Genomic DNA, 27,924 nt, shown 5'->3' with positions numbered 1-27,924 from the left:
CTTTCATCATTGGCCTTCGGTGGCTCCCTAACGTTACCGAGGGCTCAGACCCACAACACGTTGGGGAACAGGCGTTCGGCACAAGGACAGTGGAGAGGGCTTTTCGGGGCGCCCGTCCACTGTTAGGGCCCGCGAAGACAGGCCCTGGTCTCCGATTCGCATCTTTTTCTCTGTCCAGCTCAAACCCCCTTTCCTCAATTGCACGTCCCGGCCCTGGGTATTTCTACCCTTTTCACACCTTCAGTCCCTCGCCGTCGTTCTTATAAGCCTGATACATAAGCTCGCAGCTTGAAATTCATAAAATCGTCTGATCAGGTTGCCGACCATGGAGGCTTACCCCCCGGAAGCCCCACTCATGTCAGCGGCTGCCAGTAACGGCTCGCCTTCGGTGTCTAGCGACAGCCCGGGGACGGCGACCTCGTCATCCACGCCTCTCTTTTCGGCGACCACTGATGCCCGCCTGGCCCAGCCGGCGGCACCTCCTTCAGTCTCCGCGGCATGTCTTGCCTGTGTAAGTGACTTAATACCTTAGTCTTGGTTTTATTATTATCATCAATATCGTTATCAGTAGTAGTAGCAGTAGTAGTAGTAGTAGTAGTTTTCTTTATTCGTGTTTCCCTTTTTTGGTTCATTTTTTCCCTTTTATTCTTGGTTTTCTTTTCTCGATGCACGTACACACATACTTTTGAGAGAGCATGCTAATTCCTAGTGTTCCCCGACACAATAGCGATCCAAACATCTCAAGTGCGATGGAAACACCCCCTGCTCCCGTTGCACGAGCTCCAACTCAGAGTGTCAATATGTCCCATCTCGTCGTGGCTACAGGGGCCCGCGAAAGAACCCGACTGGAAACCCAGGGGGGAATCCAAATAAGCGGCATGCATCCGAGTCGCCCCCATATTCGGACTCGACAGAGAGCTGCCCCATGATGCTGGGCCAGACTCCTGTGACTATCACTACTCCAGTCGTTCCCGGCTTCAACCCAGCCATTGTCCTCCCGGACCAGTCCCCTATCTCTTATGCCAACCCGTCGCCCCTAAACAACGTCGGTCTGTTCAGAAACCCCTTCGTCCCAGCGATAGATCCCAACACCATGGCCCTCACGACCGCTGCCCACGCTGTCACCCATGCCCAGGTCCAGCCGCCGGTGCCAACTCTGGCGGACCGCTGCTTCGATGCCTTCTATCACTTCTTCCATGCCTGCCACCCCTTTGTGCTGCCCAAGGGGGAATTCCTGCGCATGCAGAGGGAGGCCGCCGCCCCGAACCTCAACGTCGTTCTCGCGGCTATACGGTACATTGGCTCGCTGTTTGTGGATGCCGGCCCGGCACGTGCAACTTACCTCGACGAGGCCATCCGGCTATGCTACCTGCCCGGCACACCAAAGGACGGCTACTTGATCCAAGCGCTCCTGCTTCTCATTCTGGGTCTAGACGGCAGCTGCGATCAAGCAAGAGCTCGTGAGTTGCTGGCGGATTGCGAGCGGCTTGCCCTCGAGATCGATCTCAACAAGCGCGAGTTCGCAAGCGTGCACGGTCACGGCAATCCTGTGCTCGAGGAGAGCTGGCGGCGAACGTGGTGGGATCTGTACGTCGTCGACGGCATGATCTCAGGCGTCCACCGGATAACCAAGTTTTTGCTCTATGATATTGAGGCCGATGTAGGATTGCCGTGCGAAGAGCAACAGTATCTGTCAGGGGTAAGCACGTCCACCGAGACCGGTTTTTCGTGTCTAACCCGGGCTAACCATCACCGTAGAGAATCCCCCCTGACACCATGTACATGGAGGACTTTGATGACCGGGAATTTTCGGGCGAAGAGCGGGAGTTCTCGTCGTTCACATACCGCATCGCTGCGATCCGGAACATGGGCAAGTTCATGCGGATGCCTAACGTCATGTTCCCCGGCGACGAGACGGTCACGAGAGCCCAGGCGCTCCTAACCAACTGGAGGATCCACCTTCCCGACTCCAAGAGGGATGACCTAAACAGGAACTGCCAGCTGGATGAGATGATGTTCCAGGCACACTTTATCACGCATGCGTAAGTACCCGTTGGCTCATAGCCATATCTCGTGGACGAATGGAAAACTGACGCGCAAGAAAAACCAAAAGCTGCACCATCCTTCTCCACCAACCGCTTTCCCAACTGGACACGTCCCCCGCCAAAGCCGTCAACTCGTGCGCCCCTTACAGGCCAGTGTCTGGGGGCGACAACTTCAACGCGCACACGCACCACACCATCACGGCGGCGTCCGAGATCTCCAAGATGATTACGCAAGCGGTCGACGTGCTGCAGCACACGCACTTTTTCACGTGCGTCATCACACTGAGCTCCATCGTGCACCTGTCCAAGTGGGCGCTGTACTTTTTGGACAATAACGAGGACGGCGAGCACCTGCGGCAGCAAATCCGCCTAAACATTGGTGCGCTCAACAAGCTGAGTAAAGTTTGGAAGTCGGCCAACACCGCCTGGGGCCAGGTGCGCGGCGTCGCGTCCGAGATTTACCAGCAAAAGAAGGCGCACCAGATCACGCCCGCCTTCTGGGTCCGTTTCACTCAGGAGCAGATGATCAACAGCATCAATGCCGACGAGGGTATCATGAGCGAGTTCAACAGTGTGGCGGTTTTGAACGGCGTTTCGCAGGGTTGAGCGTGCTTGTTTCTTGGTTTAATTGTGTTATTTGCGGTGGGACAAATGGACCGACTACTCGTATATTTTAGGGAAGAAAAAATCGAGGGAGTTGGATGGGATAAGGGGTTTGGAGCGGGTATTCCTATCTTCATCTTTTACTTGAAAAGACATTCTTAGCAACGGTATTGTTAACTGTCAAGTTCGCATGCAAACTAGCCTTTCAAGCAGCCATTAGCAGGAATCAAGATTTGCTGGGTTTTGCGAAAGACGCCTTGTACTTTCCTTCCTGTGTTGCCCCCTCCCCTCTGGTTCTCTCGAGTCTGCTGACATCTTCTCTGGTTACCAGCACCGGTTAGTCTGAATTGGCGATCTGATCGGCCCTCAGGCGGCTGACTGCGGGCATGTTGGTGGCGGCGATCTGCATGGCATGTTCGGGAGTTCCCGATGCGGGGCTTACAGGTCGGCGTTTCCCAAGAGCCGTGGGATCATATATGTACATACGGTCCCTACATACACTATGTGTGTCACTAGCCTTGGTGTAGCGTTTGTTCCTCGGCGAGGTGTGCCTCCTGAAGACGTGCACTTACACGACACTTATGCCGGGCCTGATGCGTCACCGACTGATCTAACTGACTAGTGTAAGCTGGGCTATCGGCGAGGTGACCGCTCGCCGAGCAGAAGCATACACATAACATACAGATCCTGAAACTAGCAGGGCTTGGGCATGGCACTTGAGGTTGTTTCAGATCGTTTGGCTGTGTACGTACACCGCACCGAGTGTCCTCTCTTCTCCTCATCCTCATCGCGGAACTGCTGGCTCGGCGATCAAGTGAACACAAAAAAAGGGGTACCTATACATTGAAATTGACGTCATGTAAGCCATGATGCACACTATTGTAAGCTGAACCTAGCAGATGTCAAAATGTCAAGTGAAAAAGACGCCCGTGGGTGACTTTAGTGTAAAATCTGAGGTCGCCGAAGAGTGAGTGTTGGTGAAACGCACTAGGGCTCCTCCTAAATCGATGATAGTGGGGTTGTTGGTTGGCGTTTGCCCGATGCAGTGGGTTGGGAACAGCAACTTATTGCCCGATTAAGGTGAGCAGCATGGTAGAGGACAGACAGGTCGCTGACTTGTTAGAAACCACCTACAGTAATCAACATTCAGTACTCTGCTTCTAGGGCAGTTCAACCGGGAGGGTCTCGATTCAGAAGTGAGAAAACGTTGGCTACCTGCGACCCTTGTGTAGGATCTGATAACCCCTGAGAGCAAAGCCCTAGCACTAAGGTCGCACAGTAACGTTACTGAGCGTTACATGGCCCATGGTAGGGCTGAGAGTCTCCCGTCGCCCGCTCCGGGTTCCAGGCACCCAGCTCGCATGGCAGCGCGCCGCCATGGTTCCAAGGTTCCTTCTTTCTTCCAAGCCAGCCGAAGTTCGTCGCAGAAAGGCGGGCAGCGGGAAAGGAGTCGGCGGACCCCGCTGACTAGCTACAGATCGCCGCCGCTGACAAGTGTGGCAGCCCCATCCGTTCGGCGACCCCTCGGACCCCTACACTAGGTGTATGGGGCTATGCCCGTTGTCTTGTCGTCCTAAGCTGGGTTTTCAGTTAGCCGAGCAAGAATCGTATGTTGCAGCCCATTTTGTCCTTAGCCTATCCATAGATGGATCCCATGCATCAATTGGCTAACGGGTCCCGGCGACTTGGTTCTGCTGTCGCCGTAGGTTTCGGTAGCTCAGCCGAACTCTGCGCAGCTGCTCAGCATCCGTCCAGGTCGGGGGTACCAGGCTCGTTGTCGGTGGTGCCCGGCAGAGGAATTTTCACCGGTGCGAGGAGCGACCAACAATTCGGTGGAGAGTATAGTTATTGGCAGATGGGTAAGAAAAGTTTGTAGCAGTTGGACCACTACTAGACCCCGACCCGGACAGGACGCCGAGTAGGCGGTAGCTAGTCTCCGAGTGGAATCTCGCTCCGCAGGATCCGAGTGACTGTCAGTCAGCGGCTACTACCCACCTCGCCCATCTCGAGCCTACGAGATGGTGTCGCCCACAGATACCGGGCCCTGTTGGGTAAAAGTAGGCACACCTAAGAGATCATACATAATGGCTGTTGATTCTCAAGATGCCTCTCTCGGAGACGGTTCTGCTTGCACGACCTCATCCGAGTCATATTGTGAGCCCTCAGCAACATTTCGGTAACCTGTTGCTTGCCAGTTATCTCCAAGGGATCAACCCCCCATGGCAGCAGGAAACATAATGAGCTCCTCCGACTCTCATTCGGAACGGAATTTAAAAGAGAGAAGCAATATGATCGACATCGACGTTGAGCAATCAGCCGCAGCCAAGGACCACTTCCGCAACACCACGGTGCACAACATCTCCTGGGAGGGGATCACCGTGACAGTGAAAGACCGCGAGACCAAGCAGCCCAAAAACCTCGTCCACAATGTCAATGGCATGGTCGAAGCAGGTCCGTACCCCTTACCCCCTTTCTCCCCTTTTCCCGGACACCTTACCAATAACACCCCCTGACCACAGGCGAGATTCTGGCACTAATGGGTCCCTCCGGAAGCGGCAAGACAACACTCCTGAACTACCTAGCCAGCCGGCCCACAGCCAACGACAGCACCACGTCGGGAAATCTGCTCATCAACGGCGCGCCGCCCTCAGCAGGGGCGCTACGCAGGCTGGCGCGCTTCGTCGAGCAGGAGGACGCGCTGGTGGGCGCCCTCACGGCACGGGAGACACTGCACTTTGCCTCGCGCCTGGCCGGAGCGAGGGGAGACCACGGCGCCCGCATCGACGAACTCCTCGACGCCTTTGGCCTCAGAGACCAAGCCGACACCCTGGTGGGAACCGCGCTTACGAAAAAGGGCCTCAGTGGGGGGCAGAAGAGACGGTTGGGTGTGGCTAGCCAGCTGATTACACGGCCAAAGGTCCTGTTTTTGGATGAGCCGACGAGTGGGCTGGATTCGGTCGCCAGTTGGGAGGTGGTTAAATACCTGAGGGCGGTTGCTAAGAGGGAGGGGGTGAGTTTTATTTCCATTTTTGCCATTGCTCATGTTTTTCGTTTGCTTTGCGTGGGACGAACGGCATTGGAGATTAAAAACAAAAGATGAAAGACCTGGGAGCTAACCGAGAGATGCTCTTGCCAGTTGATCGTGATTGCATCGATCCACCAGCCCAGCACGGCCACCTTCAACTTGTTCGACAAGCTGCTGCTTCTGTCACACGGCAAGATGCACTACTTTGGGCCCGTGTCGGCTGTTGCGGAGCATTATGCGAAACTGGGCTGTCCGGTGCCACTCCACGTCAACCCGGCCGAGTTCCTGCTCGAGTTGGTCAACACCGACTTTGCCTCGGAGCGAGAGACGGCGCTGCAGCGTCTCGACGAGATGCACCGTGCCTGGGACGGCTCGAGGAGAGCAAAGGAGCTCGCTGCCGCGGTGGCCTACACGGGACAAAATGCGTCCATGGCCGTTGAGTTCGATGAGGTTGACCAGAAACCCGGCCTGCCCAGGGTGGTGCTAACGTTGCTGCACCGGAGCTTCATCAAAAGCTACCGGGATGTGGTCGTGTATGGCGTCCGGCTGGCTATGTACACAGGTGAGGAATCTGACCTGCCGTCTGGCATGAGCGATCACTAACGGATGGACTGCAACAGGGCTTGCCATCATGATGGGCACCGTCTGGCTGAGGCTGGATGCCACGCAAGAATCCATCATCCCCTTGACCAATGCGATCTTTTAGTATGTTCCCCTAGATGCACATCACTCTCTGCAACTGCTTGCTAACGACCGTAAAAGTGGTTCTGCCTTCATGTCCTTCATGGCCTGCGCCTACTCCCCTGCCTACCTCGAGGATTACCTGCAGTTCATCAAGGAGAAGCGCAACGGTCTCTACGGCGCGACTGAGCTGATCATCTCCAACTTTCTCGTCGGCATTCCCTACCTCTGTATGTTTTCAGATTCTCTCTGCATATCATCCGTACAAGTCTGCTGACCAAGTACAGTCATCTTTGCCCTCGTCTTCTCGTCCATCTCCTACTGGCTCTCCAACTTCCAGCCCACCGCGCAAGCCTTCTTCACCTGGGTTCTGTGGGTGTACCTGGACCTGCTCGCGGCTGAGGGCCTGGTCGTGTTCCTGACCTCCATCTTCCCGTCCTTTGTCATCTCGCTCGCCTTGGTGGCCTTTGCCAACGGTCTGTGGATGAGTGTCAACGGCTTCATGGTACCCCCGACGGTGCTCAACGTGTTTTACAAATACGTTTTTCACTATTGGGACTATCAGAAGTACGTGTTTGAGAACATGATGGTGAATGAGTTCAGCCAAAGGGTATATAGCTGTGGGACCGGTTTTGATGGAAGCTGTCAATGTGAGTTTCCCGCCCATTTCGCCGATTTTTATTTGCCCCTTTCCCCGGCCGACAGATTGACGAGAAACAGGCATGTGGCAGACTGATCTGGCGGATCAGTGCCTTATTCGCGGGCAGGGGGTGCTTGACCAGTATGGATACAAGCCGGGCTACATGGGCAAGGATATAGGGATTATGATGGGCATTATCTTCGGATATCGGATTGCGGCTTGGATTGTGCTCAAGTTGAAGAGATAGAGTTTGATCGAACTGAAAGGGGATACTGGCGTTCGGTTTGAGGTTGATAGTCGTGTTTCTACTCGCGCAAGGACGTTGGTGCGCATAAACGATGACAATAGATTGTACTCTACGGGGTACGGAGTAATGAGGTCAGACATATAAATGCTTTGTTGTAAGAGAGAGAGTCAAAGGTCAAAGGCACAAAGGAAAGAGTCAAAGCAATGAAAGTTAAATATAACCCACAATGTAAGACATGTTATGCTCTGAAGACAATGGAGCATTCATGTTAACCTGTCAACAGCGGCAGGACACCTGGGAAGGCGCAGACTAAGAAGTCATGACAACTGGAACGGCAAGAAACAGGTCGATGCCTCCTGTGGCCAACGATTGCGCAGTGAGAGCCATCCACTAACTTGAAAGAGCTTGGGGCGCTGCTACAAATGTTAGGCGCTCCCCTGACGTGATTTAGGTAGGACACGCGCCTAAGACCCACCCCCACTCGTCGCGTGAGAACGCGGTGCGTTTGGTTTACACAGTAGTGCCCTCTTGTAATCGTGCTCCAGCCAAACCCTTCTTCCGTCTCAATGTCCGAGGTCTCGAATGCCTACACCTGTTTGCCTTGACTGTCTCGAACACCGAATTCTTATCTGCAATAACCAGCGCCAGCATGGAGCTGACGTCCCCTCTCACCACACTGGGGAGCATATCAACACCCGAATCGTACTACACGGCTCGGGATTCGTCCAATGCCGCTGACGAGACAACCATCACCAGCCCGGGTGCTGAGGATGACGAGGTGCCCCAGACTTTCGGCTACCGCGAGGCAATTCAGCTTCCTCACGAACTGAAATCACACTGCCAGATCCATCTGGAAGAGCAGCTCTGTCAGTTTCCTTCCTCCCGTCCCTCCCCTTTACGGTTTTCACCCACAGCATCTATCTAACCAAACCCCCAACTTAGACTCGGCAGCAATCCACATCCTGAACGGCCTCCTCTCTGACGGAAACTCCACCCTCCCCACGGCACGAACAGCAGCACAACAGCATTACCACCAAAGGCAAAGGCAACGACAACAGCAACAAAAACAACAACAGCCACCAAAGCCCGCCCACGTCCCCCCACCATCCCAGCTAGCCCTGCTCAGCACACTAATAATTCACCCGTCATTCACCTCACGAGCCCCCGAAACAGGCCATGTGCACGCCGCCTCGTACGCGTTAGGCTACCTACGAGGTCTCTTGAGCACGGTTGGGCCGGTGAACGCCAATCTGCGAGAGGCATTTTCGTTCGACAGAGGCGGCGGCGGCGGGAAACGGTCCAATGCGTATAATTACACCGATCCCCGTGGTCTCAGCAGCGGCGACAGCAGTGATTCCGACAGCGTCATGGGCGGGCAGTTTGCGCGGGACCAGATCCTGTGGCGGCGGGCGCCCGATTTCTGGGCCGTCCTCGGCTGGGCCTTCCGGTGCGCCGCCGAGTACCCGGCCCGGTGGAGGCACTGGCGGGTGTGGCTTGAGTATGTGGTCTCGGCGGTCGAGGCGGATTTTGACGAGCGCTTGGAGCGTGACAAGCAGTTTGCTCTGTCCTGGGGCGGGGGGAAGCGTAAGACGCCGTATCCGATGCTTCAGGGGGGGTTGTTGGCGGGGTATTTGGAGGATTTGAGGAGGGAGCGGAAGAATTTGACGAGGGAGGTGATGCGGGCCTTGTTTGCCTTCTCGGATCATGACTTCGCGCCGGATAGGGCCGTGTTTCGGGAGGTGTTTGATAAGGAGACCGTGGCGGTTAAGACGACACCTAAAAGGAAACGCGCGGATACGGTGGTTGATTTGGACAAGGATATGTACGGGGATTATCTTGACGACGGCGATGAGTTCGAGTCAGAGGAAGGCGAAGACACGCCAATGCCTGCGGTAACCCGGCCGCGGAGGAAGCCAGGGCAACGAAGACCCAGGGCGGAAGCCAGCCCGACCTTCCGCCTCACCGACGAGATGGCCGAGACGGTGCCGTTCCGGCTGCGGCTATTCCGCCTCCTCTCGGCAACCGCGTACTACATGCCGGAGACTTTGATGCCCGTCGACGAGCTTTACGAGACCTTTACCGACCACATTCGGGGTCTCCCGCTGCCCATGTTCCGGCTGTTTATCGAGTCTCACACTGTCGTTCTACCGGAATACGTCCGGGTTTCCCTACTACGGATCGTCGTCGAGAACATGCTGGCCCCACACCCTGATCCTGCCAGTGTCGACCCGGAACACGACATGGCGCATGGGATAACGGTGCCCGTGATGAAAAAGTGTTTCCTGCCGTTCGCGGCCAACCGCGTCACGGCCGAGGACAACGCCAAGCTGTCACTTGCGCTCGAGAGCATGTTAGGGTTCGTCTACTCCCTGACAGATATTGAGTACTCGGAGGGTCTGCGCGCGGCTGTCGAGAAGGGGATAAAGGCGCGAGAGCAAAAGGTTAAGAGAAAGGCGGCGGCTTCGCTAAAAGGAGATTCGCCGGAGAAGGTGGCGCTGGACGCACTTGCCAGGTCGTCCAGAAATCTGAGAGCAATGGTGGAGATCATCGCGAGTACCACTGGGATAAGGACAGGCCTGGTAACGGGTTTGTAGGTGTTGGCGGCGCCGTGTTTGCCCCTTTTGTGTTTGCTATTGTTGGTCTTGGCATTTTGATACCCTGTCGGTTCTTATGTACATCATAGGGCGGTTGCATCTGTAGAATAGTATAATTGCTGTAGCGGGACGGTTTTGAAGTTGATACCTAGAGATGCACGGTATGGTTATGCTATGGTAAGGGGCTTCAGGGGGTTGATCTGGGCGTCTGGCATTGGAGGCGTTCCAAGGCGTACTGTACATGATTACGTTGAGGTCTATATGAAGTAGCTATTAGTACCGTTATTCAATAATCGCTGCGAGAGCGCTTATCAATACCGCGATCGAGGTTTGACACAAGTTCCTTGAGTTCAGTTGACACATTTTCCGCCTGGATGTTCTAACCTTAAATGCTGATAATGTACTTGTACAAACCTCCACGGATGCAATATTCCTACAATTGTAAGCCGCAGACATTCTGGCCGTTACGTCAGTTTCCTTTCGGGCAGATACTAGCCCGTCGCCTCCGTTGTGTCGCTGATATGACGGCAACGCAACCACCATGCCAGTCCCTCCAATCAACCCAGTGTGTGTGCAATACCACTTACTTCTTCGGCCGAGGCGATGGCTGCCAGGCCTGAGGCTGCCAAGCCTCACTCGGCCCTCCTCTCGCCGCTTGCTTCCACGGGTCCGGCTTACCACCCTCACCACCGCCCCTGGCCTCCTTCTCTTTCTCCTCCGCCTCCCGCCGCATCCTCTCCCACGTCTCGTCCCTCTGACTAGCCACCTCCCCATTCCTCAGCGCAATTTCATCATCCGGCGCCACCACGCCAGAAACACCTCCCGCTCCCCCACCTACTTTTTCTTTCCCCGCCTCCTCCAACGTTGCCTTTTGCTTCTGCTCCTGATCCTCCTTCCCCAGTGGCCCAAGCGGGTTGGGTTTCCCAACCAACGTCGCCGGCTCCCTCACCCCCAGCGCCGCCTTGTCCATCACCTTGGACCCGGTCGCACTCGGAATCGGAATCTGCGCCCCACCACCGGGCCCGACACCCGCACCCGCACCAGCAATCCTCGGCTTGGCTTCCCACCGCGCATCGGCCTGCGCCGCGAGCAGCTTGATGCGCTCCTGGCGGGCGACGTCGGCGCGCTGCTCGGCTAGCGAAGGCGGGTGAGCCCGCGTGTGCCGCAGCCACTGGTGCCAGGCGGGCGGGACGGCCACGGCGTCGTGCGGCGTGCCCCGCGGGTACCGCACGATGCGCCGCCAGCGGACGGCTCTTGAGGTATGGCTGGAGGGGGAGGATGGGTCGGGGTGTGCGGTGCTGCTTGTGGGTGTGCTCGTTGTGGACGCGGGAAGTGGGGTGCCCCGGTCGACGAATTCCCAGTACGTGTTGCCTTTTAGGTCGAAGCCTGTATCCGGTGAAGGGGGGGTTTAGCTTGGGTGGTGGTGTTGGGAGGATATTGGTGTAGAGTGGGATGGTGGCAGGAGGCGGGGGTGTGGCATGCGAGACAAGGCATGGTTTGGAGCTTACCGACGAGGAATTGTCGCCGCCAGGGAAGTCGGAGCATCTTCCATTTGTACCACGCCCGTAGGAGCGGGGATATTTCGTTTAGGGACATTGTTGTTCGGTTCGAGTGGTGCAGGGCCAGAAACGGCCTGCGTTCTAAGTTAGCGGCTGTAAATGGGCAGATTCATGGGCTAACAATGGAAGCATTGGGAGCTGCACGTCGTGAAGCGACAATTTCTCTTTCCTTTTGGGAAGAAAGGGATGGATGATTTGATAAGTTTTAGTGACGTCGTTGCCAAGCCGGAATTGATACTACCCTAGCCACAGCATTTTTGGTGCTGAAGTGGCTCACCAGCCCCTCCAATCTCACTGTGGCTGTTGAGAAGACCCACAGAGGTGATGTAGCGCGGGGTTCAGCGGGATGCGGCATGGATGGCTTGTTGACTTGGACGATAGCGGTTGGAGAATGCCCATTCATGCCTACCCGCACACACTCTTCAAGTTCAAGTACCGAGGTGCAACTTGCAACCTGCAACATTCCTCAGTTGTCTACTGTTTGTGATAATAAAATCGACCAGAATCCTCTCTTGTTCCAGGCCTGATGCCTCCAATGCCGCAGCATCAGCCGCCGATTCCCTAATAGACGCTTCGATTCGCCGCTGCTGACGCAACCTTGAACTGAAGCCCGACGGCCTCCACATCATCCAGAGTTCCAGACAATACTAGTGATCGCCCAGTATCCGGCGACAGATCGCACGTCATGGCGTCGGTATCATCCTTGGATAAGGACCTGCGCAAGTTGCGCCTCGACAAGTACACTCCGGCCGCTGCGAATGAAGCCAAGCAATGGATCGAGAGGGTGCTCGGCGAGCGCCTGCCTCCCGGTGACCTGCTTGAGGGGCTAAAGGACGGTGTGGCCCTGTGCAAGTACGCCTTTGTTGCCTCATATTTTTCTGTTTCTCCCTAGATGACCTCTAGCTGACAATGCCCAGACTAGTCAACCTCGTCGTCGGACCCCCTGGCGTCAAATTCAAGCAGTCTTCCATGCCCTTCGTCCAGATGGAGAACATATCGCAGTTCCTGCGCGCCTGCCAGGCACCGCCCCTCAACCTTCAGCAGCACGACATGTTCTTGACTGTCGACTTGTATGAGGAGAAGGATCCCGCCCAAGTTCTCCAGTGCATCGGCGCTTTCAGCCGCGCCGCAAACAGTGTCAACCCTTCGGCATTCCCAGATCCCATCGGGCCGCGCAGCTCGCGCGGGGGTGTAATGAGCCCCCAGCCTACAGGAGCGGTTACCCCTACCGACCTCCGCGGCCGCGCCATGTCCAATGCCAGCAACACGTCGTCCAGCTTTTATGGCAGAGGCTCGGCTCTGGCCCCTTCCAAGACCGGTGACTCTGGCTCAGGTCGGTGGAGCCCCACCAAATCGCCAACACAAGGCACCTCGAGTCCGCCAGCACCGGTCAGCAGCTGGAGCAAGAGAGAACACGAGGGCGCAACGGCGCCGGCATGGAACATTGCCCAGTACGGGTACATGGGCGGCGCAAGCCAGGGCAATCTCGGTATCGCATTCGGCGGCCGTCGGCAGATTACCAGCGCCGGCCCACATGTTCCAACCCTGGCCGAGAAAGAGAAGCGGAGGAAGGAAAAAGAGGCCGAGGAGGAACGACAGCGACAGGAGGAAGAACGCCGACGAAAAGCCGAGATCGAGGCCGAGGAAGAGCGGGCTAGACTGGAGGAAGAGAGGAGATGGGAAGAAGAGACGCGCCGGCTGAGAGAAGAAGAGCGACGGAGGGTCGAGGAAGAAAGGAGACGATGGGCCGAGGAAGAGCGCCAGTGGAAACTGACCGAAGAAAAACGGCGCAGGGAAGAAGAAGAGGCCGAGGCCCGACTACGAGAGGAGCGCCAAAGGGCCCGCAACCAAAAGAGCAACGGGCAACTGCGCGGCCAGTACCTCAGTCAGTACCAAGCTGACCAGGAGTCGGCAGACAAGGCGCGCATAAGGCAGCTGGAAAAGGAGCTCGAGCTCGCGCGCCAACGCGAGGCCGAGTATGAGGCAGGCCGCCAGGGACGGTCTCTACGGCCAACCAGCGCGGTTAGTGACAAAAAAGCGCGTTCTCGGTCACGCAGCCGCCCAGCCCAGCCCGTCGCCAGGACCGACTCGTGGAGTGTGCGCGACGAGCGCAATTTCCTGGCCGCTCAATGGTCACAGCATCATCAACAGCAACAACAGCACCAACCCGACGAGGCGATCGGAGTACCATCACCCCTGTCTCACTCATCACGACCACTGCCGGATCCGACAAGCCCGCCTGCCAAGGTTAAGACCCACCGGACGGGCGAGGCGCCGCCTCCGGCTCTCCCAGTCCGCAAGCAGCACACCGGTTCGCGGCCTCTTCCAGACCCGACCGCCTACACATCGGCTTCCTCGCCCGAAGCAGCGCGACAGCGCCAGCAACAACCATCACCCCAGCCGCCGCCTCCTCTTCCCCCGCAAAAGCAGCAGCAGCAGCAGCCGCCACCCCAAACCACCACCCAAAAGAAGACGGCCGCGGGCGGTGGTGGGGGCTGGGCGTCCAAGTCGCTGCTGGAGAGGGAGATGGAGCTGGAGCGGCAGCGGCAGCGCGAATGGGAGGAGGCGCAGCAGCAGACGGCCAAAGCTGCGGCAGCGGGCACTGCTGGGGTGGTGGATGGCATTGGCGGCGGTATCGGCGGTCGCTGGGACGTCAGCCAGTGGGCCGGCTATACGGGGGGAGACAGCCAGAATAAGGGAGCCCAGGGGATTGGGGCGAATCGTAGGCAGATTGTGGGGCCTAGGCCGCTTCCTAATCCGCCTAGGTGAACTACCACCCTAGTAGGTGTGTGGCGTGGTCTGTGGTTTGGTTGGCGATGGGTGATGGGTGATGGGTGGGTGGTTGATATGGGATTGTTGATGGGATTCGATTCCGGATGGAGTGGACGCGATGGATGGCATTGCGTTGGTGTTCCGTTTTTGGAGTATATGTAGAGGACAAGCAAGGGTATCAAAGGGAAGGCTGAGGAGTCAGATGGAGTCGGATGGAGTCGGAAGGGGGTTTCATTCTGGTCGTTCAGGGATGAGCAGGGAGCAAATATCTGATACCTACCAAGAGTTACTTTACCTGCTTTGCTCGTCCAAAGAATATGTAGACCGGTATGCCCGCCGATGACAAGGTTGCATTTATTCATTATTGTGCTCAACAACTGGGTTAGGCTGACCAAGCTGCAGATATATCAGGGGGTAAAGGGGTTGGAGTCTTACAGGTCGCGACTTCATGGAGGCCAGGCCGGAGACCGAACGAAGTGTTGGTGGTGTAGATACAGTAGCTAAGCTTTGAGCCGCATATCTAGCACGCCCATCCATACCTGGGGATTATAGCTTTGAATATAACGTATATGTTGGGTTGCCAGCAGCAGGATTATAGCAGTAGAGATAGTACCGATACTGTATGCATGTACAAGTGAAGGGAGGCGTAGCAGTAATGCTTTTAACCTTCGTCCCATGGTCCCCGTCTCTCAATCCCCAAACCAAGCTAAACCAAACCAAACCAAACCACCCCAACACCAACAAAAACCCAACCCAACCCAACCTAACCCACGCCATCAATGCACCAGGTCGTAGTCGTACGTAGACTAGATTGACTGACTACCCCACCCCTCTATCCTCCAGCTCTCCTCCCTAACGGACAATACCGAATTCATCTACCAATAATACATTCCAAGATCACTCATACACACGTATATAATATCTATACACAACAGGCCAACCTCAAAGCAAATCAAAGCCTATGTCCACTTCCCCCGGTGCCCAGCCACTCCCACTCCCCCACCACCAGCAGCCGCCCCGGCTCCAGCCCCTGCGCCAGCCCCTGTCCCACTTCCACCGCGCAGCTTCCAGTCCCAGTACCTGCCGCTCCCGTTCCGGAAGCGGCCGGGCACGGCGCCCATAGCTTCAGCGACCGACATTGGCTCGCGCGCCGCCTGGGCGGGGATGAGGCCGCGCGGGGAGGTGTAGTAGGGCTGAAAGACCGGTTTCTTCTTATCAGAGGTCCTCTTCGCTGTGGCGGCGGTGGTGATGCCTCCGATCGTGGTAGTGGTAGTGGTAGTGATAGTGGTAGTGGTAGTGGTAGTGGTGGGTTTCTTGGTTGAAGTGGCAGCCGCAGCAGTAGTGGGAATAGCAGGCTTGCGCGTCTCCTTGAGGATCTCTCTGAATTCCTTCTCATCGTTCACAATTTGCGCGCGGATAAATCTCATTTCCGCGGTGGGTTCGCTGCCAGCCTCGGCGGCCTCAGCTTCGCGCAATTCCTGCATGACCGGTTTGCGTGGGGTGTAGGGGATGTCTGACAGCTTGGGCGCGTGGCGCGGGTCGGGAACGACCGACTCGTCCAAGCGGGCGAGGGGCCCCTTTTGGAGGAGAGTGGTGATGTCGATGCTTTCTCCGGGAGGGATAGGGATGGGGTTGCTCGGGGTGACGCAGTCCATGTCTACTTCTTTCCGCAGGACCGAGTCGATATCTACGGCCGAGAAGAAGGCGCAGCTCTGCGGCAGGTCGTGGATGCCCACCTGCTGGGCAAACATGGCGCGCGTCCAGAGGTTGGCGACTTGCAGCGCCATGGCGGCACGGTACTTGTCGTGCTCCTTAACGAGGTACCGGATCTCGTCGTGCACTGTGATGGCAAGGCGGGCCGCGAGGTTGAAGCGGCGGGTTAGATAGTCCATGGCTACGATGAGCAGGTGCAGGTAGTCGACGCCGCTCGACTGGATGGCCCAGTTGATGCGCGACGTGAGGTAGCCGCCTTTGCTCACGAAGCGGCCCATGAGGGCTTCGGTGATACCTGCCCCGAGGACAGGGGTGCGAGGTCGTTCCTGTTCGGCAAACTCTTCAAGCTTGTTAAAGACAAAGGACTCGGTGCCACCGCGCCAAAAGGGGCGTTTGTACAAGGACTTGCGGTTGGTCTTTGTTCCCTTGGTGGTGGCGTAGAGCTTGCTGGCGATTGTTAATGTCTCCTTCTCGCTCAGGCTGGGGTTAAACTGCCGGAGGAGTTGGGCAGCGAATTTGAGACCCGCCCCGTAAATGCGGCCGTAGTTGAACACTTTTGCGTCGTTCCGGGTGATGCCCAGAATGGACGCCGTCCGGCTGTGGAGATCGGTCCCGGCGGCCTTGGTTCCCTCGAGCGTCATGAAGCCGATGGCATTGCCGCCGTGGATTTTGAAGGTGGCATCGCCTACCACGGAAGCGATCCATAACTCCTCCGAATCGACATCGGCGCCCACGAAGACGTGGCCAGGCGGAGCGCGGACCATGGCTTTCAGCTCCGAACCGACACGGTTCTTCTTGGCGTTGGATGCCGTGAGCCAGGTGTTCTCGACGGCGCGCCGGGTGATTGTGCCCATAGGGATGACCTGAGGCAAGATAAAGCCACCGACCGGATTCTCGCCAAACTTTCCCTCCTCGTTCGGCTGCGAGACGGTCTTGTCCGAGACGTCGCCCGACGGCAGGTCAGTCTCATAAACCACAAGTTGAGACATGATCCTGTCACGCGCGCTGATCCAGTAAGAGCACGAGGCGTTCATTTCGAGCGCTTCCTTCGCATAGGGATACTCGGACGAAAGAGTACCCTTCTCGAAATATGAGAGGTACCCCTTGGCCATCGGGTTAACACACCGAGCCGTGGGGCCGTCCTTGTGGGGCAGCTTGAAGTAGACGTGGTCTCTGTCTTCTTTCAGTGCCAAAATGGGCTCATCGCTAAAATCGCACGGCACCATCTGCTTTTCCGTATACTTCTTCACGCCGTCCCGTGGAACCCTGAACGTCCAGCCGTACTTCTCCGACCAAAACAATGGGTAGCCATCCCAAGCCAGGCGGAGGAGCAGCGGGGCTATCCTGGTACGGACCGAGATGTTTATAGGAGAGTCTGTTTTGGGGAACAAGTCCTTGTACCACTTGGGCATGCCGGGCTTCTTCTGTCTCGCTGCGGGACGGGGCGGGTCGCCCTTCTTCTTCCCCTTGACCATCTTGATTTCCTGGCCTGACCAGTCCAGCTGCTTCATCCAGGGGTCGGTGCTCCATTTTGCGGAATCGTCCTTGATCTCAAGCGCCTTCTCGGTGAGCAAGACCAAGCGCTCCTGTACGGCATCGGAGAGCTTGTGGTATGTAGCTTCTGCGTTTGCGAGGTATGAGTCCCAAGACTGATTGACGGGCAGAATCACAGACGCGAGATGACGAAGCGCAGCGAAGCTGACGGGGTGAGGGCAGACGCGGAGGAAGTTGGGGAACACAATCTGGTAGACGCGGTGCGTTATGGCGACGTCGGCTGCGCAGTAGGTCAGCAGTTCATCCAGTTTCCCGTTCACCCCATCCCGGTTCAGCTCGCCAAAGGAATCCCGAATCTCCTTATCGATGGTGACATTGAGATGGAACTTGGCGACATCCCGAAGAGAGTTGATGGAGCTCCTCTCCACCCATAGCTCCTCCTCCTCGGCTGTGAAAGCGCCGCTGTTCAGCAACTCGACCAGTTCGACGTTGCTCGTCTCCTTGGAGATCTTGTCCCTCAACTCCCTGTTCTTCTTGTGCTTCATCCAGGTGGGCCGCTGCTGCGAGCACATGCCGTTGACGGCGACGTGGAGCGACATTGTGTCGAGGAAAGAATTCCTTGTTTGTTGTAAGTGGTACTCCTCCAATATCCTAGCCCGGTCGAAGCCGACGTTGTGGCCAACAATCACCCTCTCCTTGGTGGGGTCTCCAAGCGGTACGAGCTGGCGGTCATTCTCCGTCTCGCCCAGCAGCCACGGCGAAAGCCATGCATACCAGGCCTCTGGGGTGGCAGCGCAGGCCATGACGGCAAAGGGACTGTCCTTCCACATGACTTCGGTATCAAAGACGAGCATGTTGCCCTCGGGCGCGTCGACCTCCTCGGTGCGGCCATCGGGATAGTACTTTGTCCAGCCGCTCCGGCGCACCCATGTTCGAGGCTTCGGCGGCAGGGTCGAGCGCGCCAGCTGCTTCGCATGAGTGAGGAACGGCTCGGCGGCGTCGATGCCTAGTTTGTGAAAGTGTTCATCGAGAGTTTCGCCTGCCAGTGGCGGTAAGTCGAAGGCAATAGGCGGCGTGTTGTCGGTGTTCTTGCCGAGCAGATCGTGACGGCGAAGATGATCGCGCGCAAGCTCAATAAGCTCGGGGGAGGGCGGGGAGGTGTTGCCGCGGGGAAAGAGCTGCTCGTAGATTCGCGCGCTGAGCTGCTGGACGCCAATCTCGTTGAAACGCGCGGTTGAGGAGACCGAGAGATCCGGACTGGTGACTGTGGACTCTGATCGGCGGGACAGCAACGACGTCAGATATCTCGAACGGCGGCCGACAGCGCGGTGGCGCGCAAGACGGACGAAGCTGGCGACGGGCGCATCTCCTCTTGCCGTCCCACGTATTGAAAGCAGCATTCTGCACGGCAAAGGCGATGATGGCCCCGTTCAAGTCATGGTAAGCTACCTTTTCGGCGTGGGCGAAGGGCCCAATGTTCGGTATCGTTAGTTGGATGGATCGAATGGATGCGATGGAGAAAGCTGAGATTTTTTGTCGGGGCGCTCGAGCTAACACCATGTGTAAAAGTTAGCGGACAAGCGCAGAATAGGGGCTCCACTAATGGGTCGCTAGATAGTAGATACCGCCGAGCTACCCACTAAATGACGCTGCATTTGCGCCGGAGGATGCCGCCTGGGGCCCACGGCGGGAATGACCCTTTAAGTCCCACAGCGTCGGATACATAAGGGAATTACAGACTGAAATGTATTACAATACAATACACAATACTCTATTACGCAGTACTCCGTTTTGTATCTTGAAAGTGCCCCTTAAATGCATATGAAGGAAAGCCAACGGGTAGAACTTAGCATTGGTTTCTGATTCACCGGGGAATGCAGTGGCAATGCGAGGTGCCTATCTGAAGCTCAATGCAGCTCAAAGGCTATCAAGCCATTCAGGTCAAAATTAGACCGCCGGTGGCCGGATGGTTGCGCAGGCAATTCCCGTCAAAGTTACAGTATTATCATGCACACTTTGCAGCCACACTTGCAGCGCGCAGAGCGACCTAGAAGGCTAGAACCGGACATGCTTCTTTGCGCCAGCGCGACGGCGAGGCGCTGTAGTTAATTTAAGCCTGGTTGTCGGCAGCCGCACCCCCTTTCTCGTTGATCCCTCTTTCCACGCTCAAATCGGTCGCTTTTCCAACTTCCATACTCCATTGTCATAAGTTTCGATCCTCACCCTGGCGCTGACAATTGAGAGGAGTCAATTCGCTGCCCTAATCGCTGCGCGCGCACTCCCGTCTGCCCACTAACGTTAAACTACCGATTCGCGTCTTCCCAAACGATGTGGTGAAGAACGCCTGGCGAGAGCACCTGCGCTGTTCGATTGCGGCCTCTGCGTCGCGAACGCAGCCATGGCCGACGACTTTTTAGATGATCCTAGTTTCGATGATTATCTCAATGGTAAGTGATATTTCATACTCGGCTACGCGCTCTATTAATCCGTTTTGATCGTTTGTTCTGATCTTCTGAATGGTCATTCCTCTTCTCATTCGCTCCTGGAATGGAACGTTAACTAAGGGCTTTCTTCCCGTAGATTTTACCGACTTTCTTCCTGAAGACGATCTCTTACAGCTTGTAAATCTCAGCCTGCCGGTGCCGCAGCTTCTTTCTTTCTCTTCGCCATCCTTTTCCCTCCGCGACGCCCCGTTCAGGACGACTCTGGGCCCCATCGAGCCACCAGCGAATGCCTACTCCAGCCTCGGCCGCCGACAGCCGCTAGGAACCCCCTTCCGGCCGCCCCTTGACACCTCGCGAATCACTGGTGCATCCTCCGTTGCTAGGCGAACACGTCCTGTCGGTACGAACGCTAGCCCTGCTCCGGGACCCACCCTGCCCGGTGCATCCAATCCGCCGACGCCGGCTGCCCCGCGACGCCCCGCGCCCTCATCAAGCTCCATCAACCCATCATCGGCCACCAACAGATCCCTGCCAATCCCGAACCAAATTCTCAACTCCAATCACTCCAATCCGCCACCGCTTCCTAACCCGAACAGATCCGCAACAACAGGAACAACGAACACGAGCAGCAGCGCTTTTTCATCCAACAGACCGCCAAACGGCCTTCCCTCGGCGCGTTCAGACCGTGGCGAACTTGATAGCGACGACTTTTTGTTTCTAAACGAGCTTTCTTCCCGCGATTTCTCCAGCCCTCCTCCGCTTGCTGGCCAGTCATCCCGACAGCACCTCAACGTAAGGATCGCCCAAAACAACACTACTTCTTCGGGACAAGCGAGCCGCCCGTCCATCCGCCTCCCTATCACCGAGAGAAATAGCCAAAGCAACACTACTTCTTCGGGACAAGCGAGCAGTCGTTTCAGCACAAGTGGCACCGGCGCAACAGCTACTGGTTCGAGATCAACGCCAGGGTCGGCCTTGAGGCGGGAAGCCGAAAACTCGAGCGAGATGGCGTCGCAAACACGGTCCAAGCCGGGGCCCCGGATCGGTGACTTGACACTTCCCTCAGCGCCGAGCGGTAGCGCGGCTGGTTCGTCAACCACTCCTGCTTCCTCGTTAGGCCAGCAGAGATCCTCAAGAGGAAGCACATCACAACTCTCACAACAGCAGCCCAGCCAGGGCTTTTCGAGCAGCAGCAGCAAGCGGAAACGGGAAGCCGAAACAGACGTGGTCAAGGACGAAGTCAACGACGACGACCTCTTTGGCGACGACCTATTCGCCGGCCACGAGGTGGTCGACCTGGTGGACAGGGAGGAGATGCCCCCGGAGGTGCGCGAGGAGAAAAAGCCCAAAAACTACGTCAAACTCAGTGCCTTTAACTGCGTCATCTGCATGGACGACGTTACCGACCTGACCGTCACACACTGCGGCCATCTCTTTTGCTCGGCCTGTCTTCACTCTGCGCTCCACATCGATGTCACCAAGAGGGTCTGCCCCATCTGCCGGCAAAAGATTGACAACAGGCCCTCCAACGGCAAGTGGAGCTCAAGGGCAAAAGGGTACTATCCGCTTGAGCTGAAGCTGATGACCAAGACGACTCTGGGGAAGAGGGCTGCCAGTTCGTGATCCCGCCGGGGGGAGGAGAGAGCGGGTCGGTGTGCTGCTAGGGCTGGCCGAATCCACGGAGATTAGGAGGGAAGGGCCGCTACAGCCCGAACCCCGGGATACAGAAGAACTCGGATTACCCCAAGTTGCGCGGTTTGGCGCTGGGATGCTCGGTGCTTTTCAGCGGCCGGATTGGAACGGCGTTTGCATCATCTTGCCGAATACCCACTTCCATATTGTAATCAATTGCTTCGCGTCAGGAGGGCAGAGTAGGCCGCATAGGCCCTCATGTAGATAGGAAAACGAACATACATTCTATTACCAGGTCAATGTCGTCGCATCTCAACGCGCAGCGTGCATGTTGGTATGTTGCTTGGTCGCTATGAATGAGGGTTTGACTTTAGCCGCCCCAACCTGATGATATGCACTACAACGACCACTGCGAGATTAAGCCACACACGCATGCACATGAACAGAAGAAACAGACCCCTGAATAATACATTGATACATTCGCTCTAACTAAGTTAGAGCAAGCGACAGATCCCACACGTCTTCTTTTAAATACACCTCCCCTTTGCTCCTCTTCCTTCCACTATCCCACGTCTCTAATGAAACAGATGCGCGGTGCTCACCCGGGGCTTCTCAGCAGGGACTTGGTCGGCCTCGTACTGTAGAATGTAGCATGAAGGGTTAGCACGACGTACAGCATGAGCTAGAAGGAGGAAAGGGGAACACGTCACAGGGAGGGAAAAAGAAGAAGACATACCTCCAAAAACCCCGTCGCCGTAATGAGCAACATAAACGCCTCCGCCGACTCATCAATCCTCTCCTCCAAACTAAGCCGCTGCGCTTCCTCCTCCGCTCCCGCTCCCGCTCCAAAACCACCACTACTCCTCCCCGTCATCATCCCCGGCATCATCATCCCGATCGGCATGGATGGCTGCACACCACCCATACCCATGCCGATCCCAGCACTACGCTTGAGCGTGTGCACGACCAGGGCGCGACACCGGAGGAGGAATTTCCTCCCTTGCAGAATGTTGTTTGCGCCGCGGGCGAGCACGGCGGCGGCGACGATGCGCACGAGCGATACAAGAAGGGCGTAGTGCTTCTCGAGGGCGCGCAGATTGCGCGCGTCGACCTGCAACTCCGGGTCGGCGGCGAAGACGCCCGACGCGTCGAGCGCGTGGAACAGGTTGGCCTGGAGCATGTACTTGGCCCCGGACCGCGTCTGGCTGATCTGAAGGAGCAGCGCCAGCTTGGCGGCCGTGTACTGCTCCAGAGCGCGCGCCTGGGCGATGCTGATCGGGTAGGTGGGCGACGGGGTGCTCGTTGTGGTGCTGGCGTAGTTCGTTTGCGAGGGGAAGAGGGCCGAGATGATGGATAGCCAGTCGGTCAGGATGGATTTGAGGGAGTCGACTAGGATGGCGATGAAGTTGAGGCGGTTGAGGGAGTCGATTAGTTGGATTTCGTCAGAAGACGTAGGGGACAAGCCGGTGGACTGGCCGGGGGCGCAGGAAACGTGTACCAGTGCGGAGAGCAGGATTGTGGCGGCTGTTTGGCAGGTCATGTCGCTCCCGTAGGCGTCGTCGCAGATGACGTTAAGGAGACGGTCGCCGTGGAGATGGATCGTCTTGAGAGTCTTGGCACGCGCCGTGGTGAGGATGCGGGTAGGGGTACGGGTGAAGGCGCGGTGGGTGGGCGCGGCAGTGATGTCCTTGTCTACCACGGCGGTGAGATACCGGTAGCAGATGCTGTAGTAAATGGCACGCAACTCGGCGCTGCCCGACCATTTCCCGATGGCGCTGAGGCAAATCTGAAAAAGCTGGAACAGTTTGTCGCTGATAAGATTGCCGACTGTGAACCGCTCCTTTTCCGAGCTGCGGGTGGTGGCGTTGAAATGGCTCTCGCCCTCAATCGCATCTTCACCCTCCTCGCCCTCGCCGGATAGGTCGAGCTTGAAGAGTAACACTTTTGCGACGCGCGCAAGCTCATACGCCTCGGCTGTACTCAGGGCGACAAAGGTCTCCAGAGTTGGGAGGATTGCTTGCAGCGCTTGTAGGAGAAAGGCCATCTTTGGCGTGCCTCTGAACTCGCTGGCCTCGAACATGACGAGTAAAAGATTCACCCATGCCTTGAGCAAGCCGAGCCTTGACGAGCTGAATAGCTGCTTGCGGTTGCTGAAGGTGAGATACTCAACCAACAGTATCTCCTCCTTTTCGATGGCCTCCAACTCCTCCTGGGTTGCCATCTGAAGTTGGTCCCTTCGTTCATTTCGTTTCAGCTCAATTGTCTCTTTCACTTTATGGATGTTATACTGCAGGCCCGTCGCTCGGTGCTCTTCAGCACATGGGCTAAGATCGAGATCCTTGAAGAACACGAATTCTGGCGGAGCGACGTCCCAGCGGGCTTCGGGGTTCAAAAAGTCAAACAAGTCGAAGATGTTGGGGACTGTCAGCGGTTCCTCCCCCGCTTCTCTGATCTGGCCGTTCAGGGCATCGAAAATCTGGCGCTTGATCGACGGTATCCGGTTCTGCGAGACGCTGCACAACTCCTTCCCGATGTACTCGAGAATCATGGCCCGCGAGCTCAGATAATCGATGTATGCCACTGACGCATCGGAAAGCAGGAACTCGGGGTGTGTGGCTTCCAGGCCATCCCATGTCAGATCCGGCTGGATTTGGACCTCTCTCAACAGCATGTGAAACATGAAATTTGTCGCCCTCAACTCGTCCATGACTAGAGCAGCCGACAGCGGGGATTTCCAAAGAACCTGCAGAACCCGTAGAATTTTGAATTTCAGAACGATCAAGTAGCCTCTCATTCCACGCTCCTCTTGATACACTGTGAGTGCGATGAGCACATTGAGAAGGCTGTGGAAGAGAGACTTTTGTTGGTCATATGGGCCATTTGGCTCGATGCTAAGCCGGTTGAGCTCGCAATGGAAGCCTAGAAGTAGATGCGCAATGGTTGGCTGGTTCGGTGTGGCGCTTAGGCATTCGTAGAGGAAGTCAAGGATAAACACCTTGATCAGGTAGCTTTCCGAGTCGGCCTCTGCAACCGGGTCTATAGTAGAAACAAGGTTGGCGGCCAGGGAAGAGGCAATAACTTCGCCCTCGCCGTTCTTTTCAAGTTGAACAATCGCCTTGTTCCGGTGGCCAAGCTGGCCCGACTCGGGGTTCCATGCCGAGATGATCCTTGAAGAGGTGGAGATCTTTTCGAGCAGCTTGAGGCACGCCAGCGTCAACTCTCCGTGGCCGAGATTGCAGTACTTCCCTAGGTCGACCACCAACGACAGATGGCCTAGGATGCCATCCTCGAACGAGGTATACGCAGCATTTGCTGGGGATGCTCCTTGCTTTCTCGGCCGAGCTTTGATGAGTGGCCGGACAAGGTGCAGATAGGTCTCTTGCAGTTCGAGGACCTTGATCATGACTTGGATTCCTCGCAGAATGCTCAGGACGAGGGGTGAGTCGGGAGGTGCACTGCCTAAGCCGCTAGATTCTTGGTGTATAGTGCTGATCAGGGCCGTAATGACTTTCTCATTGAACATCCAGTCCATGACACGAGCAAAGGGATGAAGACGCATGTACGTCGCCAGGTCCGTGGTCGGCATGGCCGCGTCGATGTCAATGTTGCTCTGGTTTCCCAGGACGATGAGGTCCTCGTTGAAGGTAGAGAGACATGTCAGCGCAAATTCCAGGCAGCTGAGTCGTAATACCCGGAGCTGAGAAGCATCCAGTATATCTTTGCTCTGGGTCGCCAGGATATGAAACACGAAGTCGACATAGGTCTCCACCCCCGGAATCCGGTAGCTAGCACCTAAATCTTCGGGGAACGGGAGTGAGTCGTTCAGACCCTCAGGCCCATCCACGGGGGCGACGAGTGATGTAAGAAGCTGGATGAAGGCATTCGGCTCTTCAAAGCCATTACTACTGATCTCAGACATGGTGGCCTCCATGAAAGCCTGACTGCTCATGCTCTGGCCGAGAAACTGGCTTCGCTGTGACCCTCCTTGCGTGGGTAGGTTACCAGTGAGCCACATATCGACATGTCTCCACATTGCATCGCTCTCTGCAGGCTGTTTGCGCTCCATCAGAGCCTTCAGGACGTAGAAGACGCAAGCCCGGAGTCGAGACGGTATCATGCAGGTCGCCAGACGAAGCAGTGTGCCGACCACATTCAGTTCCTCGTCCAGAATCATCCTCTGTCTCGCAACCTCACTCTCGGAACAAAGCTTGGCTATCAGCCGCAAGTAGCATTCCAGCATCATGGCCGACTCGGGTTCCGCCTCGGCCAGGTCAGCGCCGGGCTTACCGGGGCGGTAGGACTGGGCGGGGCTCGGTCTCTCGCGGAGCTTAGCCGTGAAGTACTCCAGCTCCTTGAATATTTGGTTCCATGTCAGGGACTGGGAACGCTTCATCTTGCCCGAGGATTGGTGGCTTTCGTCCTGGAGAAAAGTGTAGGCAGCCGTAGCGCAGTCTTCGTTGTCCGACAGGCACTGGAGCATTTCGCAGAAGGCACTGACGAGAGGAGTTGACGCTCGCCTAGACGTCCACTGCAAGAAGCCAGCCAAGTTGCTATCGGGATCTTCCCAGAATGACATGGCTGCGTCCGGCCTGCCTTCGTAGGCGTGTGAGATGATGATCAAGAACCGTTCGAGGTCGAGGTCCTGCTCGTGGCTCTGGCTGAGCTGGCGTTGCTCGTCCTCCTCGGTCCTCAATTTGCGGAGAATGTCTGGGAGATTCGAGATGGCTGCATCGATGAAACCCTCCAGGTGCACCATCAGACTGCGCTGAAGAAAATGGCTGAAAGGGAATGGATCAGAGGCCAGGTGAGGAGATTTCCGCGGCAGCCACTGACGCATTCCCAATCGTGATGGATCCTGCCATTCTTGGGCTTTACAGTCGGTAGCAACAGCTAGGATAAAGTCAAAGGCGCCCTCTTTCAGCGCCTCCATGAACTGCTTTGTCCTCTCTTCGTCTTCCTCATCGAGGTTGATGCCCTGGAAATCATAGCTCGAGTCGTCGACATACCATCCACCGTACTCAGCAATCCACCACGCCCGGACGGCGGCACCGAGGTTCGCGAGGGTCCAAGAATTCTCTTCGCCTTGCTTACAGACGATTGTATTCAATTGGCGTGCTTGCTGAAGGTCGCCAACTCCCTCGGGCGAGCCGAATTCTGTGATGTAGGCAGCAAGAACCGGAAACAGATGAACTAGGCAGGTGAGCATTCAAACACGACCAGACAAGGAGACATGAAATATCCACCATACCAAGGAAATGATCGTACTTGTCGATCTTCTTGAACAGGTTGAGCAAGTCTTTGAAGTCATTGACGCTCGCATGATGCTTCTCAACGGCAGCATGGAGGATTGCAGCCAGGCACTCATGCTGCTCGACGAGGCTCAATCGGGAAAACTCGTAGGTTTCGTAGTTTTCTGGCGGTTTTACCAGACTGGCTTGTTGGAGCATAAGCCGGGCATGCGCCTTCTCCATCATGCTTTGGAGCGTTGACCTGACATTTTGCATCGCCTCCATGCACCTCGGCACAATCTTCTTGTCGGATCCTTGCGGCTGTGACCCAGGCGGTGGGATGCCGAATACCTTCTCTTCGGCAACGGCGCCGAGAAACTCTTGAATGTTAGGGTCGAGCTCATCATCGGCCGCTGCCTCGAGGCAAAGCCTCATGCAGTCGAGCAGATACTTGTGCTCCTGGTGGAAGCGGATGACAGCACATTCCCAAAGGGGCCGGCACTGCGTCTCTGGGTCGCCCTCGGCAGCGCAGTCCACGAGTAGCCTCGCGGCCTCCAGCTCATCAAGATCCAGTTCATCGGCAGCTTTCAGACAGTCGTTAACGAAATCGTCGTTTATTGCGTACTCTTCGCCGCCGATTTTGATCTTCCCTAACGCATAGAGCATCATAGTCAGCGGCGGCCGCCAAAACAGTATATACTATACTTCGCCCATGCCGCGCATACCTGTCCCTAAGGATTGCCTGTGGGCCGGGATTCGGGGAGGCTTGTCGATCAGCTTCTTGAATACGTCTGTCTGCGATTCCAGCAGCTGCACCAACACGGGGAAGCTTTCGAAGCGGTGTTGGCGAACCGCAAGCAGCTCCCCATGCAAGGCCTGCAGGGCCTCGAGGGCGCGCATGTCAGCAGCCATGGTGAGCAGGTGTCGAGCGATGCTCAACGCATTTTCCGACAGGGCGCGTTCGCGTAAAGTGATGGTCGGCGCAGTCGAGCGCGCTCTGAGCTGCTGTATCGAGGGGCCGCGGGGCTAAGGTTAACAATTTCCAAGAGAGAAGATCTCGGAGTCTATGTGTTGCGCTGGACCCAGGTTCCGTCGGATCAGTATTGCGTTGGATAAGGCGGCCTGTCGTGTAAAAGGGTTGTGAACAGCCTTGTCCTGCACTTACTGTATGTATAGATGAGTGTCGGTAACCAAAGGACATTCAATGGCCTGCCGATTGGCGCCAAAAGGCCGGCAGTCAACAAAAG

The 27,924-nt window shown here is 56.6% G+C and overlaps 6 protein-coding genes across 6 annotated transcripts; 3 read left to right on the top strand and 3 right to left on the bottom strand.

The window, feature by feature from the left end:
- Positions 1-286: 286 nt before the first annotated feature.
- On the top strand, positions 287-9,796 carry N656DRAFT_726267 (uncharacterized protein; the record flags this gene model as incomplete). The annotated part of the gene is made up of 12 exons (XM_064812569.1): positions 287-511; positions 728-1,699; positions 1,759-2,042; positions 2,114-2,608; positions 4,930-5,099; positions 5,168-5,622; positions 5,785-6,235; positions 6,294-6,378; positions 6,436-6,584; positions 6,642-7,004; positions 7,075-7,220; positions 8,156-9,796. Coding segments are annotated over exons 1-12 (5,397 nt in total), but the record flags the coding sequence as incomplete, so codon positions are not given.
- Positions 9,797-10,178: 382 nt separating this feature from the next.
- N656DRAFT_776199 (uncharacterized protein) lies at positions 10,179-11,579 on the bottom strand. The gene is made up of 2 exons (XM_064814589.1): positions 11,344-11,579; positions 10,179-11,221 (listed from the first exon to the last, which is right to left on the bottom strand). The coding sequence occupies exons 1-2, from the start codon at positions 11,429-11,431 to the stop codon at positions 10,419-10,421; spliced, it is 891 nt and encodes a 296-aa protein (XP_064672691.1). The 5' UTR covers positions 11,432-11,579; the 3' UTR covers positions 10,179-10,418.
- Positions 11,580-12,079: 500 nt separating this feature from the next.
- Positions 12,080-14,163, top strand: N656DRAFT_704068 (uncharacterized protein; the record flags this gene model as incomplete). Its single annotated transcript, XM_064811149.1, has 2 exons — positions 12,080-12,246; positions 12,312-14,163. 2 exons carry the CDS (start codon positions 12,080-12,082, stop codon positions 14,161-14,163), a joined length of 2,019 nt encoding a protein of 672 aa, XP_064672690.1.
- A 560-nt stretch (positions 14,164-14,723) lies between these two features.
- On the bottom strand, positions 14,724-18,923 carry N656DRAFT_776196 (uncharacterized protein). The gene has a single exon (XM_064814588.1). It carries the CDS (start codon positions 18,771-18,773, stop codon positions 15,126-15,128), a length of 3,648 nt encoding a protein of 1,215 aa, XP_064672689.1. The 5' UTR covers positions 18,774-18,923; the 3' UTR covers positions 14,724-15,125.
- A 348-nt stretch (positions 18,924-19,271) lies between these two features.
- On the top strand, positions 19,272-21,751 carry N656DRAFT_827212 (uncharacterized protein). Its single transcript, XM_064818500.1, has 2 exons — positions 19,272-19,820; positions 19,954-21,751. Exons 1-2 carry the CDS (start codon positions 19,772-19,774, stop codon positions 21,438-21,440), a joined length of 1,536 nt encoding a protein of 511 aa, XP_064672688.1. The 5' UTR covers positions 19,272-19,771; the 3' UTR covers positions 21,441-21,751.
- N656DRAFT_776194 (uncharacterized protein) lies at positions 21,612-27,852 on the bottom strand. The gene is made up of 4 exons (XM_064814587.1): positions 27,403-27,852; positions 26,698-27,327; positions 22,186-26,639; positions 21,612-22,087 (listed from the first exon to the last, which is right to left on the bottom strand). Exons 1-4 carry the CDS (start codon positions 27,587-27,589, stop codon positions 22,025-22,027), a joined length of 5,334 nt encoding a protein of 1,777 aa, XP_064672687.1. The 5' UTR covers positions 27,590-27,852; the 3' UTR covers positions 21,612-22,024.
- Positions 27,853-27,924: the final 72 nt, after the last annotated feature.

This window comes from Canariomyces notabilis (assembly GCF_033297395.1).
Source record: "Canariomyces notabilis strain CBS 508.74 unplaced genomic scaffold N656scaffold_4, whole genome shotgun sequence".
NCBI lineage: Eukaryota > Fungi > Ascomycota > Sordariomycetes > Sordariales > Chaetomiaceae > Canariomyces > Canariomyces notabilis.
The sequence above is the reverse complement of the archived record's forward strand: the minus strand, read 5'-3'. Positions and strand labels throughout refer to the sequence as shown.

Coding starts and splice junctions, on each gene's coding strand:
- N656DRAFT_827212 (XM_064818500.1), top strand. CDS start 19,772: ATGGCCGACGACTTTTTAGATGATCCTAGTTTCGATGATTATCTCAAT. Junction 19,821..19,953: donor TTTCGATGATTATCTCAATG/GTAAGTGATATT, acceptor TTCTTCCCGTAG/ATTTTACCGACTTTCTTCCT.
- N656DRAFT_776196 (XM_064814588.1), bottom strand. CDS start 18,773: ATGCTGCTTTCAATACGTGGGACGGCAAGAGGAGATGCGCCCGTCGCC.
- N656DRAFT_776194 (XM_064814587.1), bottom strand. CDS start 27,589: ATGGCTGCTGACATGCGCGCCCTCGAGGCCCTGCAGGCCTTGCATGGG. Junction 27,328..27,402: donor CAGGCAATCCTTAGGGACAG/GTATGCGCGGCA, acceptor TCTATGCGTTAG/GGAAGATCAAAATCGGCGGC. Junction 22,088..22,185: donor CGGCGACGGGGTTTTTGGAG/GTATGTCTTCTT, acceptor TACATTCTACAG/TACGAGGCCGACCAAGTCCC.
- N656DRAFT_776199 (XM_064814589.1), bottom strand. CDS start 11,431: ATGTCCCTAAACGAAATATCCCCGCTCCTACGGGCGTGGTACAAATGG. Junction 11,222..11,343: donor GCGGCGACAATTCCTCGTCG/GTAAGCTCCAAA, acceptor CACCGGATACAG/GCTTCGACCTAAAAGGCAAC.